This window comes from Scyliorhinus torazame, chromosome 13, assembly GCF_047496885.1.
Source record: "Scyliorhinus torazame isolate Kashiwa2021f chromosome 13, sScyTor2.1, whole genome shotgun sequence".
In the NCBI taxonomy this organism is placed as follows: Eukaryota; Metazoa; Chordata; class Chondrichthyes; order Carcharhiniformes; family Scyliorhinidae; genus Scyliorhinus; species Scyliorhinus torazame.
Genome location: NC_092719.1, coordinates 194,078,368 through 194,093,146, shown reverse-complemented (window position 1 = coordinate 194,093,146; position 14,779 = coordinate 194,078,368). Strand labels below are relative to the sequence as shown.

The 14,779-nt window shown below is 43.5% G+C and overlaps 1 protein-coding gene across 1 annotated transcript in view; it reads right to left on the bottom strand.

Annotated features, from left to right (window-relative positions):
* Positions 1-7,335: 7,335 nt before the first annotated feature.
* Positions 7,336-14,779, bottom strand: part of stab1 (stabilin 1) — a 416,947-nt gene continuing 409,503 nt past the window's right edge. The window contains exons 66-69 of the mRNA XM_072472659.1: positions 12,813-12,914; positions 11,357-11,497; positions 10,467-10,586; positions 7,336-8,442 (exon numbers count right to left, since the gene is read on the bottom strand). Of these exons, the coding sequence (XP_072328760.1) occupies positions 8,389-8,442; positions 10,467-10,586; positions 11,357-11,497; positions 12,813-12,914 (417 nt within the window). The 3' untranslated portion in view covers positions 7,336-8,388. The remainder of the gene's footprint in view (positions 8,443-10,466; positions 10,587-11,356; positions 11,498-12,812; positions 12,915-14,779) is intronic.

Below are 14,779 nucleotides of genomic sequence, written 5' to 3'. Positions count from 1 at the left end.
CACACTATTTAAATATGGGAATTCTTTTCTTATTCCCATAGTAAGGCTCTAGTTGTAGTTTTCGAGGGGAAGTAGGCATGGCATATGGTATTTCCACTTCAAGAGACCCAACTAACAGTCCTCAAATGACACCTGGAGACTTCCCCCAAAAGCCAAGCTTTGTTTTTGTGGAGGAGTAGGAATACTCCTCCAGGCCGCAAAAAACTTTCTTACTGGTGACCATTCTTGCCTACATAGGGGGCGGGATTCTCCGAAATGGAGGGAGAGTGTTCGCGCCGTCGTGAACGCCGTTGAGGTTCACGACGGCGCGAAACGGCCCCTATCCCGACCGATTCAGGGCCCGATAATGGGCTAGGAGCAGCGCCACGTCATTTACGCGCGCCAGGCCTTGGCGCCGCGTAAAGGCTCGCCGCATACATGACGCGGCCGGCGCTGCATAACTGGCGTCACCCGGTCCTCTCTGAGTCCGCCCCGCAAGAAGATGTCAGACTGATCTTGCGGGGCTGCGGAAGAAAGGAGGTCCTCCTTCAGAGAGGAAGGCCTGACGATCGGTGGGCACGGATCGCGTGCCACATCCCATTTGAGGCCCCCCCCGGTGCAGGATCTCCCGCCCGCACCCCCCTCCCCCCACCGCAGGCCGCCCCCCCCCCCCCCCCCAGCGTTCCCGCGCTGTTCCTGCCGGCAGCGACCAGGTGTGGACGGTACCGGGGGGGAACCCGCCGTTTTGGGCTGGCTGCTCGGCCCATCCGGGACGGAGAATCGCGGGGGTACCGGTGAATCGCCATTTTGGGTGTCTCGGGCGATTCTCCGGCCTGCGCCGCGCGGAACTTGACGGGGCCGTTCTCGCCGCTTGGGAGAATCGCGGGAGGGCGTCGGACCGGCGTCGCGGGAAAACTTGGCGACCCAGGCAATTCTCCCAACCGGTGCGGGAGCGGAGAATCGCGCCCCTGTTTCCCCATCTAAAAGGACTTAACTGCTGGCGTATTGTGAATTATTTTGTTCCTCAAAAGGGCAGTAAGTTGTCAGAGTTCCTGTTTGCCACATGAAGCTCGTCAGAAAAATGTTAACTCCAGGCTCAAATCTGAAAGTGGTTCAGACTAACAACTGCTGTGGTTGGAATGAGCACCAATACGCACTGTCAAAATTGTGTTCATTTGGCACCCAAAACAAATGTCTTCCCCAGGAATATGGGAAGGAAGGTTGGAATAGGAGAGAATGAACGTGCTCTCAGCCCAGTGGCCAGGAAAGCATTGTCGTGAAGAAAGAGTTGGAAAGGAACAAAGAAAATGGTGCTTTGCTAATTTAAATACGTTTTGAAAAGTGACAAAAGTAACATTGAGAAGAATTTATGGGAAAAATATTAAACAAATAGAACATAGAGTATACAGTGCAGAAGGAGGCCATTCTGCCCATCGAGTCTGCACCGACCCACTTCAGCCCATCCTATCCCTGTAACCCAATAACTCCTCCTAAGGGCAATTTAGCATGGCCAATCCACCTAACATGCACATCTTTGGACTGTGGGAGGAAACCGGAGGAAACCCACGCAGACACAGGGAGAATGTGCAGACTCCGCACAGACAGTGACCCAGCGGGGAATCGAACCTGGGAGCCTGGCGCTGTGAAGCCACAGTGCTAGCCACTTGTGCTACCGTGCTGCCACTTATGGTACCTGTACTGGTATTTAATCATAAAGAACTCGCACCGTTACAACATTAAAAAAATGTAGTGTAGAAACCCAAAGCACTTCATCTGATCAGGAAGTGGGAGGTGGGTAGGTTGGTCGAAGGGACAGTCAAAAATAAAAGCTTTTTGGAAAAGTTGCAGCTGGTTATATGGGGTTAGGAAGGTTTTAGAGAGATGGGAAAGTTGCAGCTGGTTATATGGGGTTAGGAAGGTTTTCGAGAGATGGGAAAGTTGCAGCTGGATAGATGGGATTAGGAAGATTTTGGAGAGATGAGATGAAGAGAGGCTGTGCCTCTGCTGTTGTAGGAAAGGGTGGGCAGAGTTATGGGATGAATGGACAGCAGGCTCGAGTTGGCAGAGCAGAGAATGTGTACTGGGATTTAATAAAAAGGCTTGAGGAAGTTAGAAGTATGGTGCTGCAACTGATCTAAAATGACAGGTCATTTTATCCAGTTTTAAGTCCATTTGTTACAGAATCGGAGTGTTTGTGATCTCTTTACTGTTACTAGTGGATCTACAGTGGCTGTTGCCCTGGGATGTGAAGCTCATTCTGGTATTTGGCTGAACACATAGCCTGTTCCTTTTCAAGCACTTCCTGTCGTCATCCAGGTTAATGTAGCTGCTTGTTAAATTTTCAGGTCAACTCAAGGTCTATAAATCTCTTAGTAAAGCTAAATAATGCAGACGCTGTAAACTACTTGTAAGTTTTAGACTCCAGGTAGAAAGGGCCCATTTTATTTTTTTTGTCGTTTATATTGAATGATTAACTGCGACCTTTGAAATGAGACATGTGTGCCCTAATTACCTTATGTTAAAGCTGCTAATCTACAGAGGAAGTTCTACGTAGTAATCTGTTTTGAAGATTTATCATCACTACTGTGCTATTATAGATTATCTTTGACCTTCACCTTTACATGAAGTTTTTCTAGTTTATTTGTAGTTTAAATGTGTGGAATTTGTCAATGCCAATTGCATCAATCTGCACACCAGCTCTTTCAAGTTGTTCATACATTCACATTCTGACATGAAGTTCCAGTTTCTACTGCTTTTTGAGAGTCAGAAAGGCTACCTTCACTCTTTTCTCTCGTTTCCAGTTAACATAAAATAGCTTCAGCAACAATCGTGAATTCATCACATGGGTCTCATAAAGATCATGCATCAATGCAGTGGAGTTCCACCCTATCCCCCCCACAACATCCCAGTTTAAAATCAATGCTGTTTCTAGTTTTATGTATTGCAGAAGGACAAAGAGCAGATTGCACCGATCAATCAGAATCACAAACTACTGTGGACATAAAATGACTTTTACTGACAGCAGCGAATAGAGGTGACTACCATTTAGGAAGCAATTTATTTTTCAATTATCCGTTATGTGGCTTTGGATGAATTATGTTTATTTCTGCAGTTGAAAAAATTGTACTTAATCACAGCATACTTGATTATGAATTCATTGACTGCAGTTCGTACCAACATCCAAAAACACGATTCACAAGATGAAATGGTAAAGTTGCCCCGTAGGAAATGGTAAAGTTGCCCCATAGGCAGCTCAGTGAGAAGTGATGGATGGGGAGATTGCTCATGGCCCACATTCTGACAGTGTAGTGATAAGTTGCTTGCATTATGGGATTGGCAACTCTGATGCACATTGCCTTATAACCAACATGTTCATGTGAGGTGCAGTTTCGCTCGATGTCCTGGCTAAAATTGGGAATTAAACCAGTGATTTATTGCAGCTATAGACCATGTCAGACTGCTCTGTGGCACAGTTTTGTTTTCCAAGTTATTCATTTAAAAAAAATTTAGAATACCCAATTATGTTTTCCAATTAAGGGGCAATTTAGTGTGGCCAATCCACCTATTCTGCACATTTTTGGGTTGTGGGGGCGAAACCCACGCAGACACTGGGAGAATGTGCAAACTCCACATGGACAGTGACCCAGAGCTGTGAGGCAGCTGTGCTAACCACTAGGCCACCATGCTGCCCTTTTTCCAAGCTATTCTGAAAGTTAAAGTCCTTCTGACTTCTGGTCACTAGTTTCATGCTTCTAAATTTCTCCACTTCTCCAACCTTGTGCAACTTAAATCAAGCATTTACACTGTATCATGCAAAGTTTCGAGTTTCTCTCTCTTCCCCCCCCCCCCCCCCCCCCCCATGGATTTCCCATTTCTACATCACCTTCTAGATTCTCCATGACCATCTTGCTCAAGGAGCTTGAGCAACAAAACCCACTTTTCCTGCTACCCCCTGAGGTGAACAGGTTTATGTCCATGAAGATTATTCAAGTGAAAATCATCAACCACAACAACTTTGTACTTTTAATGTAAAGAAACACCCCAAGGGACTTCATAGGGGCATTATAAATCAAAGTATAGAAATGAATCACGAGATATGAGGTCAAATGATCAAAAACCGGGTCAAAGAAGTTGGTTTTAAGGAGTGTCTTAAAGGAGGAAAATGAGCAAGAGAGGTTTAGGGTGAGAATTCCAGAGTTTTGGGCCTAGGCAACAGAAGGCACGTCCACCAATGGAGCAAATAACATTTAAGATGCACAGGATGCCAGAATTGGAAGAATGCAGCTATCTCCAAAGGCCGTGGAGCTGGAGGAGATTACAGAGATAATGGGAAAGACCACTGGAGGGATCTGAAAACCAAGGGGGAGAATTTTAAAATTAAGGTGTTGCTTTAATTTACACCCAAAATTCAAATATCTGATAGAGGCAGTTATTTTAAGAAGAAAATTAATTATTTTTATTCCCAATATAGTGTGGCCAATCGACCGAACCTGCACATCTTTTTGGGTTATGGGGGTGATGCCCACGTAAGGGGGTGAATGTGCAAACTCCACACAGACAGTGACCCGGGACTGGGATCGAACCCGGGTCCTCGGCGCCGTCAGGCAGCAGTGCTAACCATTGCGCCTACGTTGTGCTGCTTTCTAATCTGTGCAAAACTGAGCTTGTGGTATTTGTAATATTCAGCTTCCATGTTTCAGGAAATGGCAAATTGATTACGTGATATTTTCCTTAGTCACCTGTCCATATGTTTGCTTGTGTTTTTGAAATACCTCAATTGTTACTTTGTGCTCTATGAATCTTTGTGCTGAGCTGAATTGGTGTTGATAACGTGGAGAAATTGAAGTCTCATGAACAAAGTGCCAGTGAGCTTTTAGCTCTGACACCTTGGCTTGTAATGGTGTCGGCATCGTCTAAGCGTGGCATGATGGTACAGTGGTTAGCACTGCTGCCTCACAGCGGCAGGGACCTAGGTTTGATTCCGACCTTGGGTGACTGTGTGGAGTTTGTACGTTCTTCCGGTGTGTGGGTTTCCTCCGGGTTATCTGTTTTTCATCCTCTGTCCAAAGATATGGGGCGAAATTCTCCCCCAACGGTGGGATGTCCGCCGACTGGCGCCAAAGACGGCGCCAATCAGACGGGCATCGCGCCGGCCCAAAGGTGCGGAATGCTCCGCATCTTTGACGGCCTAGCCCCAACATTGAGGGGCTAGGCCGACGCCGGAGGGATTTCCGCCCTGCCAGCTGGCAGAAATGGCATTTGTTGCCCCGCCAGCTGGCGCGGAAATGCGGCGCATGCGCGGGAGCGTCAGCGGCCACTGTCAGTTTCCCGCGCATGCGCAGTGGGGAGAGTCTCTTCCGCCTTCGTCATGGTGGAGGCCGTGGTGGAGACGGAAGGGAAAGAGTGCCCCCACGACTCAGGCCCGCCCGCGGATCGGTGGGCCCCGATCGCGGGCCAGGCCACCGTGTGGGCACCCCCCGGGGTCAGATCACCCCGCGCCCCCCCCCCCCCCCCCCCCCAGGACCCTGGAGCCCGCCCACGCCGCCTGGTCCCGCCGGTAAATACCAGGTTTGATTTACGCCGGCGGGACAGGCAATTTCTGGGCGGGACTTCGGCCCATCCGGGCCGGAGAATTGAACGGGGGGTCCCGCCAACCGGCGCGGCCCGATTCCCGCCCCCGCTCAATCTCCGGTACCGGAGACTTCGGCGGGGGCGGGATTCACGGCGGCCAACGGCCATTCTCCGAGCCGGCGGGGGGTCGGAGAATGACGCCCATGTAGTTTATTGTAGTTGTAGTTGTTAATGTAGTTGGATTGGCCATGCACAATTGCCCCTTAGTGTCTAAAGATTCGGTTGGGATAGGGCGGGGGAGTAGGCTTAGGTAGGGTATTCTTTCAAAGGGTCAGTGCAGACCAGATGGGCTGAGTGACCTCCTTCTACACTGTAGGGATTCTATAATTCTTTGGCATTTGGCCTGTAGCCTATTTTGTGGCATGAACAGATATTAGATATTAAAGTTTTTCAGTTGAACATTGTACTAGCATGATTTGTGACTTGTTCATTTTATGTATTTATGAGATAATTACATGTTTTAGAAGTTGGAATAAGAATATTGAATGTTGTAATATCTTATGTACTGTAATAATAAACTAGGAAAATGGGCTGAGATTCATTTTGATTGTAATACAAATGGTTGGTGGGCAGGATGAAGTCACCCAAAACCTTGTAAAATAACTGGGATCAATATATTAATCCCAATAAACATATTTTACAAATACACCAGTGTGAACTGTGAAGTAGTTTCTAAAACTGCTGATTAACTCTGGCAATGATCAGACAGTGACCCTTCTCCTGTATTTTCACAGTAACTTCATTGCAGTGTTAATGTAAGCCTACTTGTAACAATAATAAAGATTATTATTATTATATTGATCATCCATCTGGTCATCCATGAATAGTTCAGCTGTGAAGCTTCATGTTGAATAATGTAAGTGCTCATTACAAATAATCTTTTTAAAAAGAGCTGCAAGTGGCACAGTGGTTAGCACTGGGACTACGGCGCTGAGGACCCGGGTTTGAATCTTGGCCCTGGGTCACTCCGTGTAGAGTTTGCACATTCTCCCGTGTCTGCGTGGGTTTTCACCCCTACAACCCAAAGATGTCCAGGTTAGGTGGATTGGTCACGCCAAATTGACCCTTTAATTTGAAAAAAAATAATTGGGTAATCTAAATTAAAAAAAAAAATCTTTGAATTTGAAAGACTGTTGCACTAAAGTCTGTGCTTACTCCATGATCTGTTTACAAAAAAGTGCACTTAATTTATGTCCTTAACCGTAATTGATAAAAATGCAGGATACCTGATTTCTCGAGTCTTTTACCCATTGTATCGCTCAAAAGATTTGCAATATGTAGTCAAATTTCATGGTGTAATGTGATTTCTAACTATTATATATAATGCTATAAATTTGATATGGTGAGGCTAACATATAGATAAGCTGACAGTAATGTTTGAAAATACTGCCACCCAGTGGTACATCCTAATATATGCAAAATGTTATTTCAGTGAGTCTACTGTGTAATTCATCCCAATGCACAACCAGACCCAAAGGGTTATAGAACATAGAACATTACAGCGCAGAACATTACAGCGCAGTACAGGCCCTTCGGCCCTCGATGTTGCGCCGACCTGTGAAACCACTCTAAAGCCCATCTACACTATTCCCATATCATCCATATGTTTATCCAATGGTCTATCTAAAAAGTGTAACAGCCTGGACATCTACATCACCTGGCCTGTAGCCCTGGTTAATCATCATAGTTGAGTCCTGGAAAACAAAACATTCATGTAGAGAGATATATTAAAAACTCATTTATTTTAATTTTCTCGTGAAGAATTTGATGTCTGGTATAAACATGATATAAAAGCAGGCCTTGCTTTTTTGGAAAAATGAAGCATTGACGACTCAGGCCTGCATAGTGTGATCTCAATAGCCATCAACCATCCAGTTCTCAGTGCTTTCATTGCTGGATAAAATCCACATTATGATATTTATATTTCTTCAATATATATATGGTTTTCATTGACTGCTCCTTAAACAGACTAGCCCACTCATGTTAAGTAAACATTCCGGTTTTTGAAACAGAATTCAAAACTAGATTGAGCAAAAGGACATTATAATGGACAATTGTTAGTAGGATAGAGACAAAAACTGCAAATGTTAATAGCCTGAAATAAAAACAGGAATTACGTCGTGGGGGCCATCAGCATTTGTGAGCAAAAATGGTCAATTCGTATTTCTGGTGGAGCTTCATCACAACTGTTCTACTGGAAGGTCTTGAATCAAAAAGTAACTCATGAATTTTGTCTTTTAATTTCTGCCAGACCTGCTGAGCAATTCCACCATTTTCTGTCTTTATTTATGACTCTCCTCCACGTTTTAACAAAATGACAATTCAATTGTTGTTTGCATATGTTCCATATTTCAAAGTGTCAAAGAAATGAAGTATACAATGTCCTCCTTATACATCTACTCGTAAAAAGATAAGTATTACAACTTTTTATATATATATAAACAATGTTATCTTTGCCTATTAGTACAAAATGAAAAAATAAATTTTCAGTCTTTCTAGAGTCACCCGACTATTGGAAAAATGCACTGAAAATGCAATTCAGTGGGTGAGTTGCACATGTTCCTTGATGACCCTTGCAGCGTGCCCACACATCAGTTCAAAAAGTAATCAGACACCAAGTCCAGCGATTCTTTTTTTTCATTACTATTGTACAGCCCGTCCCTCAGTTGGAGCGTACCCTTTTGTTCCTGTGTTTTTCTTTGTTTCCATAGCATCGTCACACACTGCACTAAAATAGTACGGTATGAACGATAGTAAAAAGCAGTGAGGCTTGTCTTCTCAGTTTTGTAGAATGTTTTGTGTGTCTGAGTAATATACATATTCATCATTGTCCTGTATTTAAACACAAATTTAAAAAAAAGTCAGCAAATCCTGACATTGAGGTGTCCTATTGTTGTTCAGTGCAATACAATACCTTTGAGTCAATTATATTAATAATGATTGGAGTAGACATTCTCAATGTTGCTGAAAAGAGACATGTCGAAGATTTTCGTCTTGCACTGATCAGGACACTTTGTAACAATACCGTTATAAGGGGTAAATAACATGCATGAGAAGAATGTTTGGGATGTTAGCCTACAAAGACTGACTGATCGTATCAAATAGCATTTCCCAGCCTGTGTTTGCAACGGGCAATATCTTGCCAAGTCCATGCATGCAAAACCCAAAACACATTGTCCAACATTAGATGTGATTAGAATGCCTTTAAATGTGATGAGTGGGTCCTTCCACGATGTTCCATTCCTTTCAGGTGGATTTCTCATGGGCGTGAATTACTACAAGTATTTCATTTTATTGCGGCGTTGCGAAATGGAGTATTTCACTCAATGCCTCAAAGTGATATATCTGTCTTTGTCATTTCATCACGAGAGCCAATCGTGATGGCTTTCACTGGGAAGTGCTGTGAAAAGACATGATCATTGGTGCCGAGCTTAGACACCGCAGTATAAGATGGGCCGAATGGAGAAATACTGGCAAATCTTTGGCTACAGGCTGCTTGTTCATTCCCTCGTGTGAGTGATATGTGAATAATATGAAAGGAAGAAATTGGGTGTAATGTCAATGAAATGTTGACCACGAAGTTGTGGACACTCTGGGCTGGATTCTCCATCCCCCAACGCCGAAATCGCGTTCGGCGACGGGGCGGAAATTCCGTTGAAAATCAGGACCGGTGCCGGTTTCGCTATTCTTTGCGTCCCCAAATCGGCATACTCTGGGTGTACGCTGTGCCGAGTGTCCACCGCCTCAAGCCATTGCCTCAGGCCCTCCCCGCGATTCTCCATCCCCGACCAGCCGAATTCCCGACGCCGTGGTTCTAACATGGTCCTGCTGTTCGGGAACCTTGCGTGGCGGCTGCGGATTCAGTCTAAGTTGGCAGAGGCTATAAAGGACCATGGGGATGAATGGGACGAATCGGGGGGGGGGGGGGGGGGGGGGGGGGGGGGGTGGGGTGGATGAAGGGGCACGAGTTGGCATTCAGCATATGGGGGACCACTGGGGTATGGTAGAGGGGCATGGGTTGACATGGGCAGTGATTGGGGGATCTGACATTTGAGGGCTTAATATTCAACCATAAAACTGGGACAAAGTTCCAGAGCACCAACGCGGGCCATTTATCCAGTCCACCTTGACAACAGCTCACCTGTGGCTGCCTCCAAACAGTTTCCGGGGTGTAGGGTAGCGGGCCCGACAACCTCCCACACCCCCTTTAACCCCACCAAAACAAAAATATCAGAATTCAGGGCACTTCTCCTGGTGAGTCAGGAAATCCCCCAACTCTACACAACCAATGTGGCACCAAAGATCCAGGTCGGTAACCTTTTCTCTCATTGGCTGAATATTTCCAGCATTTTCTGTCTTTATTTCAGATTTCTGGAGTATCTTGCTCTTGACAGGAACAGCAGTTGAGGACCAAGCAAATTGTTTAACTACTGGGCTCTCAAATGTGTGAGAGCCCCTCTCATGACTCGGATAAAGATCAGCAGCAATCTATCAAAAGTGCAATATTTTAAACCTGCTTATGGTAACACTCCAAACCACTTCCTTTTCCCTGGTTCTTATTCCTTGATCACTCATCATAGTTTGAACCACTTTGCTATATTACATCAGGTAGCAGGAAGGCCATGATGTTTTTATTAAGCCATTAGAGGGAAATGAGAGTCTTGGGGACATGGTATAAAATGCCTGGTTTTCAAGGTGATTTACAATAAAGGAAATTATTATTAAAGTAGTTTTTCCTCAAATTCTTTATATTTGCTCCCAAAGAAATAATTCTCTTTTAACTTCCATCGAAGATACTATGCAGCATGTTCTGAAAACCCTTCTGTTTACCTTGTGAAGATTTAATTGCTGCTTACCTCAAATGGCTCGGTGGTGTTGTCTGTAACTGTACCATAAGCGCCGTATACTGGATTTGGCACTGAAACCAAAGCGGGATTGTCCTCTTGCCTGAGGCCGATACCATCGTCATCATTGGCCTAATAACAAATACAAATTAAAATGTGTTCCTTTTTTTCGTCTTAAATTCACTTGGCCGTACACAGAATTCCAACTGCCTCAACCCTTTTGGTCAGTTGGGTACACGACTCATGGAAATTCTTCATCGTGTTTTTGTCTCCAAATCAAGTTGCTTGGATGTCTATGCATTGTCCGGTAAGGAGTACACCATGTTCTCTCAGTAGGGGCACATCAGATCTATCCAAATTTAAACAACTTAGCTGCAAATTGACATGGCCTAGGCCTGGGGCTTCAGGAGTTTGAAACTTTTTTTGTAGCTTACTGGTACAAAACACGAGTATTTTATTTCCTCCATTTCAGATTGTGACTCACTTTTTAAAGCAATTAGTCCCATAGCAAGGAGGAATTTGATGGAACATAAATTAAGCTCTGCTATGCTGCAAACAATATTCTAGATTTCAACAAAGATTGCACCATTGAGAAATAGTGCCAGCTCCAAAATTACACAAAACATGAGTTGGAACTTTAGGCTTTGATGGGACTGAGCACCAATTGGCTAATTTTGGAGAAAATCACTACCAGGTGACTGTTTCCCATACAGTGCAGACTTCTGACCCCCCCAATCGACCCTTATGTTAGCGTCCTGAAGCCAATGAAGAAAATTATGCTTCAGGTTTTTGAGTATTCTTGCATGTTTTTCCAGGCCAGTGCTACTGTAATTCCATCAGCATGGGCTCAGGATAAGAGTAAATGCTAGAAAGTGATCAGGTTATAAATTAATTTAACATACCTTGAAGTATTGAAATTGGAAAACCTCATTCCTGCGTCGGAGACAAAAACTCAGCCCAACTATGGCAGCAATCAAACATCCCAATCCCAGACACAATGTTGCACCAAGGACACCATGGGATGACTTTGCAGTAGCTATAACCTGAAATACAAAGAGTTTTGCTAATTAGAAAGACTTTTCACATTTATAAAAGTTATAACAAAACAGTAATACATTTCTTATAGGAGAAAGTTCTTCTAACATTAGCCAAAGATTTAAAGATCAAACTATATCAAATGCATATCGTTGAGATATTTAGAGACACTAATGAAAACTTTCCTAAATTGATTAAGTTATTAATTTGGGAACAAGAGTAAAAATCTAAATATGAAATCAGAATACAAGTGATTATCTTCTCATCCAGGAATCCCTACTTGAACTTATAGTATTTTATGGTTTGCACGATCTCTCAGAACATGTATGCTTGACCACGTGATGGAACAGGTGGGTGACTGAAGACATCTTATTGGTCTTCACTATTGCTGGTCCATGATGAGTCAATAGTGTAGAACTGGGATCTGAATTGAACCCCTGACTTTTCACTCCTTCCCTTCTATTATTTGGCATCTTGTCTCTGTTGGTATTACATACAATTGTCTCAGCTCAGTCAGTTCATCATCTGGAAGAGGCCCAAGTGCAAGCTGCAGCTGAGGCTCGGTTTGAAAGCAGGAACTTTCAATCTGTGGCCCAGTTCACTAACGATATCATTGGCCACAGCTGGATCCTCCAGTTCCCCAGCCTCGTGTTTCTCAGTGGCATGCCGTGGGCTGGCGGGGGGACTCTACAGTCTCGCCGCTTGTTAATTGGATTTCCTGTTGAAGCCACCCCTCACTGTCGGTAAACCTATGGGCAGGGGTGCGCTGCTCGTGGGAAAAGTGAATTGCAACGGCCGGAGAATTCAAGCCAGTGTTTCTGTTATATGTGAAATGGATTTACGTTTGTCTATTAATCTTTTTAAATTGTGGGATGGATTGCAGTGTTGAGCTTTGTGAAATAGGAAGTTTTTCCCAAATTGTCTTCCCAAGTATCATTATCAAGTGCTCCCAGATAATATGTTGCACCAGTTTGGTGAAGCATTCAACCCCCTGCAATATGCATTAACTCTTAACCCAAAAGGGTTTCTTCTCAATAATGAGGTATTTCCATTGACGCCAGTAGCTACAAAATTGATCTTGGTAACGGATCCTGAACTATGACTGTTCTTGTGTTGTAGTCTCACACCCACTAGGAAGTGGATTGGGAATGTGCTCCCCACATTGTGGGAGAAACAGGGAAGGGAAGCTTTCCACTGTTATCAGTCTGTCTGGTATTAATTCTGAATCCTAGAGGTGGAAGATGTATCTAAACCAATCATCATTTGAAAGTTTCAAATGTTGAAGGAAGCCAATAGGGTGTACAATTTCTGTGATACACTTACCGGAAGAGGAGTTGTTAAAGGTCCCTCGATGACATGGATAATTCCATTGCTGGCAACTATATCCCATTTCAAAATGTGCCTGCCATTTACAAGCTTTGAGTTCTGTCATTATGAAAGTAGAGTTAGTTCCACAATAAATTTGATTCCAGTTCAAACTACAGCCAATAAATTGGCACTATTACTATGACCACTATTTCCATTGTGGGGAAAAAAGTAAACCCGTTTTAAAACTGCAAAAGCAAAATACTGCAAATACTGAAAATCTGAAACGAAAATGAAAATGCTGGAAATACTCAGGAAGTCTGCAGAAAGAAACAGAGTTCATGTTTGATTTACGAGTGCCACCGAAGTCAATGGACTATTGGTTGGCTTGTAATACCTGCCTGTGTAGAGCCTAGTCACAGTTCTTTAACTTTGTTTCTCGCATTTGTCATGCGCGAGTGCCTTTAAGAACTGGATGTTTAAGCAATGTACCTTTAAGAAAACAGTGATGTCATAGAGTGGGTGGAGCTCAGCTCAGGACAGCCATTTTGCAGGTTAAAAAGCAGTGTGTGTGTCTGTGTGTTTCCAGAGAGCTGCAAGTTTTGCAGTTTAGTTTTGCAGTTGGAGAAAGCAGGTTGTGTGTGTCTGTGTGTGTCCAGAGTGCAGCAGGAAAAAAACAAAGTGCTGGAGCTGAAATCAACCAAGCTAATATATCTCTGCCATTCTACAGAAAATATATATATCCTTTAACCTGATGTGATACTGTTTAAAGGTATTAAGTCTCTTGGAAGTTTGAAGGAACATTTTAAGGAATTATTTACTGTTGCAATATTTTCTGAGTTATCTTTGAAGTAAGGGGTGTTAAGCGATCCAATGTTTATTTAAGATGTTAAATTGAGTTCATGGAATAAAGTGTTTTGTGTTTAAAAACCCACTTGTCCATAATTGTAATCCCACACCTAGGGACAAAAGCCGTGTGCTAGGAAAAGCAACAAATCCGTTAAAGGGAGAGGTTGGTTGAACTCCATGATACATTTTGGGGTTCTGAAAATGCCTCGCCCATAACAATTGGAGGCTTGTCCGGGATGAAAGTCTATCTATTGGATTGGCTTTTATGAACTTAAAGACAGTGAAGGATTGTTGCTTTTCCGGTGTGGTATTTTAGTTTAAGTGGGGGGGAGTGTTGTGAACAATGGCTCTTTCAGAGGCTCAGAAGTTTTTGGGGGAGGAGAATGTTACACGTAGTACTTTAGGAACAGAAACGAAAAGCAGACTGTTAGATTTGGCAAGAACATGGCAGTTAACATTACCTGACAAGTTGTGAAAAGATGAGGTAATTATGGCAGTGGTTAAGCATTTAAAGTTGCCTGAGATAGAGTTTGACTCATTGGAAATGGCAAAAATTCAGTTGCAAATTAAACAAATGGAACATGAGAAAGAATTAAAGCGGCTGGAATACGAGAGTGAGAGAGAGGAAAAAGAAAGAGAGAGAGGAAAAAGATAGAGAAAGAGAGAGAGAGGAAAAAGAAAAGGAGAGAGAAGAAAGGAAAAAAGAAAGAATAGCCCTAGCAGAACAAAAAGAAAAAGGGAGATACAGATCAGGGAAAAAGATAAAGAGAGGGAGTTTGAACTTCAGAAAATGACCATGAAACATGACAATCAGTTAAAATTGGCAGACATAAAGGGAAACGTACAGTTGGATGATAGTGATGAGGATAGTGAGAAAGAGCGTCATAGTCGAAGGCTTGGTGGGAATCTATTTAAATATGTCCAAGCATTGCCAAGGTTTGACGAGAAGGTAGTTGGAAGCCTTTTTCATTTTATTTGAGAAAGTAGCTAAACAAATGAAGTGGCCACAGGACATGTGGGTGTTACTGATTCAAACAAAGCTGGTAGGTAGAGCTAGTGAAGTGTTTGCATCACTACCAGAGGAGGTATCTGGAACGTATGAGGAGGTGAAGAAATCCATCTTAAGTGCATATCAG